This window comes from Alligator sinensis, unplaced genomic scaffold (assembly GCF_000455745.1).
Source record: "Alligator sinensis unplaced genomic scaffold, ASM45574v1 scaffold983_1, whole genome shotgun sequence".
NCBI classification, from domain to species: domain Eukaryota; kingdom Metazoa; phylum Chordata; order Crocodylia; family Alligatoridae; genus Alligator; species Alligator sinensis.
In genome coordinates, this window is record NW_005842015.1 from 306,690 (window position 1) to 310,574 (window position 3,885).

General features: G+C 41.4%; 1 protein-coding gene across 1 annotated transcript in view; it reads left to right on the forward strand.

Moving 5' to 3' along the window:
• The window catches only part of LDHA (lactate dehydrogenase A), a 9,681-nt gene extending 5,940 nt beyond the window's left edge, over positions 1–3,741 (forward strand). Inside the window, exons 4-8 of the mRNA XM_025202138.1 lie at positions 1–90; positions 658–831; positions 1,758–1,875; positions 2,624–2,747; positions 3,297–3,741. The exon at positions 1–90 is cut by the window's left edge and continues 90 nt beyond it. Coding sequence (XP_025057923.1) covers positions 1–90; positions 658–831; positions 1,758–1,875; positions 2,624–2,747; positions 3,297–3,461 — 671 coding nt within the window. The 3' untranslated portion in view covers positions 3,462–3,741. The remainder of the gene's footprint in view (positions 91–657; positions 832–1,757; positions 1,876–2,623; positions 2,748–3,296) is intronic.
• Positions 3,742–3,885: the final 144 nt, after the last annotated feature.

The window sequence follows — 3,885 nt, forward strand, 5'->3', positions numbered from 1 at the left end:
TCCAGCGCAATGTGAACATCTTCAAATTCATCATTCCCAATGTTGTCAAACACAGCCCTGACTGCAAACTGCTCGTTGTCTCAAATCCAGGTCAGTCCTTTGTTTCCTCGTCCTTGCTGAACAGGAAGTGTTCAGCAAGGAAGTACTTTAATGGTTGGAAACTTAAAGTATACAGTTGAGTTTACTGGGCTGGGGATTCGAGGCAGCACTTCCCTCCAAGTATTTCTTTCAGGTAGGAATATAGCAAAAGGATGATTCGGTTGCCTTCCTTCACCATACCATAAGTCTTCAGTTCCTTGTTTTAGAACAGAAGGAAATGCCCTTCTTTACAGCTTGACCTTGCCCTTAATTGCATCTGTAAAAGTCAGTCAGTTATGTAGTACTGATTACCATTAAGATTCAGAATGTCAGCTTACCTTGCAGACCAAGTACTGCTTTTACGCAGCCTCAGTTCTGGAGCTAAAACAGGTAGTTTTGGATCTTCCCAGTAAATCTAGTAGGCTATTAGCACGACAGTTGCTTCAGTTAGCATAATCTAGTAAAGAGTTTCCTTTCAGTAGATAGGACCCTTACGTGAGTCAGTTTGTATATGCTTTGATCTATCAAGGAATTAGAATTTCTCGCTAGGTGAAGTCCTAAATAGTGTTCTGTTAACAGTGGATATTTTGACCTATGTGGCCTGGAAGATCAGTGGCTTTCCCAAACATCGTGTTATTGGTAGCGGCTGCAACCTGGATTCTGCTCGTTTCCGCTATCTCATGGGAGAAAGACTGGGCATCCATTCTCTGAGCTGCCATGGATGGATTGTTGGAGAGCATGGTGATTCTAGTGGTGAGTTGGAAGCTCTTTTGTCTTTTAGCTTCATATTCCTTTATAGTTGAGACTCCAGTGCATTTTTTCTCAAAAAAAAATTCCCAAGAAATAAATCAATGTTAACATCTTGCAAAGAACTGCTCATTAAGACCTTAACACAGAGGCAATGCAAGAAAGGAAGCCTTATCTTCCTTAGCTTTTTGTATAGCATGTAGTAACACTAGATGATCTATCTTTGACTTGAGCGGGTGCTACTGGGAAAAGGTCATTCCTGTAACTCAAGTAGGCTAAATCCTGCGGACTGAATTCTACCCACAGCTCGCCAGCAGGGAATTGGAGGGGCAGGAGGGAGAAGTTCCCTTTGAAGAATGCTAGCTGCCAAGATCTGTATTGGACCTGCTTTTAACGCCAGTCACGAAGTCTTTACTGGCATCTTGCTTGATTGCTTGCCTCTTAAGAGCTATATTTAGAAGTCAAAATGCAAAGTCAGGATCAGGCCAGGAAAAGTTAAGCGCCTTCTCCTTTTTAAACATAAATACCTCTGAGTCTAACGGCACTGTCTGGTTCTAAAACAGACTTCAAAAGTTCTATCCTACCTGACCCCTTGTGACACTTGTGTCTTTGCCCATTGGTTAGAAAAACAAATCTTATCACACAAGTTTTAACACTGAGATGTCAAATGCTGTTATGAAGAAATAGCAGCTCAGTACTTGGGGCTGCTAGTCTCTCAGTTGAATTAAGTTCACAAGACTTAATGCTATGCTGAAAAAGCCTTAATTTTTAATGCTAAAGGAAATTCATGCATCCAAACCATGACGGCTCTTCCATGACTCATGTCTACACTATGACTTAAGTTTGGGAAGGGTAGAACAGGGACTTTGTTGGTGGGTGAGAGAATACTTTACTTCATGGTGTGAGGTAACTGCTTTGTGTATTTATCTTAGTACCTGTCTGGAGTGGGGTGAATGTTGCTGGTGTTTCCCTGAAGGCTTTGCACCCTGAGTTGGGAACTGATGCAGACAAGGAACACTGGAAGGAGGTTCACAAGCAGGTGGTGGACAGGTAAATACCACAATCTTACAGTATGCAGAAGACGGGTCACTGGCACCTTATAGACTAACTTGTTCAAAAAGGCATGAGCTTTTGCCTACTTCATCAGATGCTATGAACAGACTTGGGGAGCAGGGGTACTAAACAAAGGAATAAAGTTGGTTTTTTTTAATATAAAGGACCAAGAAAGAGGATGGGGAGAGAGAAGGGGCACAGCAGAGAGTGGCAAAGGTAATTTGAAAAGATCCAGAGTGAAAAACAAAGCAATTAACTCACTGAGGGACATAAGGGTTTGTTTTGGGGTTTTTTGTGTGTGTGGTTTTTTTTGTTTTGTTTTTTTTTTTTTGCAATCAAACAAATTGCCTTACCATTAAATGGCACATATTTGCAGTGCTTGGTATCTACTGAATTAGTCTCTTTACACTGCTGTAACAACATGGCAAATTCTACTAGCTGTTTTAATACTCTCTAAGCCTGCCTGGAGGATGAGTAGAGATGCAGTCTTTGATGACCAATGATCCCCTAATAAGGAAAGAAATACTATATTTTTCAGTAGCATTTAAAATTTGAGAAAACATTGTACCAAAAATCATTTGACTCTTACTTATTGTTCTAATACTTAAAATCAGATTTAAGTCATTTACACACTTTTTTAAAATCCCACTCAAGTGTTTAGAAGTTTCACTATCCCTGGTGCACAGTGGATTTGCTTAACCATTTTCCTTTTAAAAACAGTAAAGCCAGTTCTTTTGCTTTGCAGTGCTTATGAGGTAATCAAGTTAAAGGGATACACATCATGGGCTATTGGACTCTCTGTAGCAGACTTGGCTGAAACTGTTATGAAGAACCTAAGAAGGGTGCACCCAATTTCTACCATGGTTAAGGTAGGCAGCAGTTTATCAACATGAAAGCAACAGGTCTGTTTTTAAGACCTAAATATGTATTCCTGTAATGGTAACAATGCCCACAACTACATTATTCTGCAATACAGATGAAATCAAACTAATAACTACCTTGATGGTTTTTGCTGTCTCTGCCCCCTCCCCCTGGCTTATATCAGGGCTGTCAATCTTTTGGGCAGCTGGGGACCCTGGCTCCCTCCCCTGCTACATGCACAACATTCTCCTTGCCTGCAGGAAAGGGGGCAGGAACCAGAAGCCAGAAGAGGGAGAGGGAGTCTGGAGATGCCAGCAGCTGCCATCAGAGCACTGGACCAAAGCGGTCACTGGGCAGGAACCTGTAGGCAGCATTTAAACCCCTCACAGGCCACTAGTTTGATGTTTGACAGCCCTGGTTTATACTTCAGTCCTGCGGTCATCATTGGCCTAGAGCAGTGAACCTGCTGTTTGTAAAATATACTGTAACCCAAGGCATGTGGAATTATGGAATTCAGTCACTAAGAAAATGAAGTAATATCCTTCTTCCTTTTTCAGGGCATGTATGGAATAAAAGATGATGTCTTCTTAAGTGTCCCTTGTGTGTTGGGATACCATGGTATTACAGACGTAGTGATGATGACTCTGAAGAGCGAGGAGGAGGAGAAGTTAAGGAAGAGTGCAGATACACTTTGGGGAATCCAGAAGGAACTGCAGTTTTAAATCTAATGTCCTAGCACTTAACTGTTAACAGTCTAATGGGTTTAGTGAATTAATCTATGTTGCACTGCAAGTAGGTCAGCTCCTTTTATGTACTGATTAGAAACACAGAAAGCTGAAATCTGAACTCATATTTGAGTTGGAAGCTGTATTCTAGGGTTTTTCCTGTTCACCAAAGCCCAGGTTTATAGCCAGAGGTGGATCACAACTTAGTCCTGTATAATTAAGTGTTGTAAAGTAAATCCAGCACTCTGTAAAGCAGCACTGCCCTGTCAAACACCTTGCCTTTTTTCCCCTCAGCTAAGAGCTTAATGTCAGTTCAGAAGAATATGCAGCTTGTTACACTGTTACACAACTGCAAAGCCAAAGAATATTCTCTTGTAATCAAAAAGCATTGGCAAGCAGACTCTGACCAACCTTTCCTGCT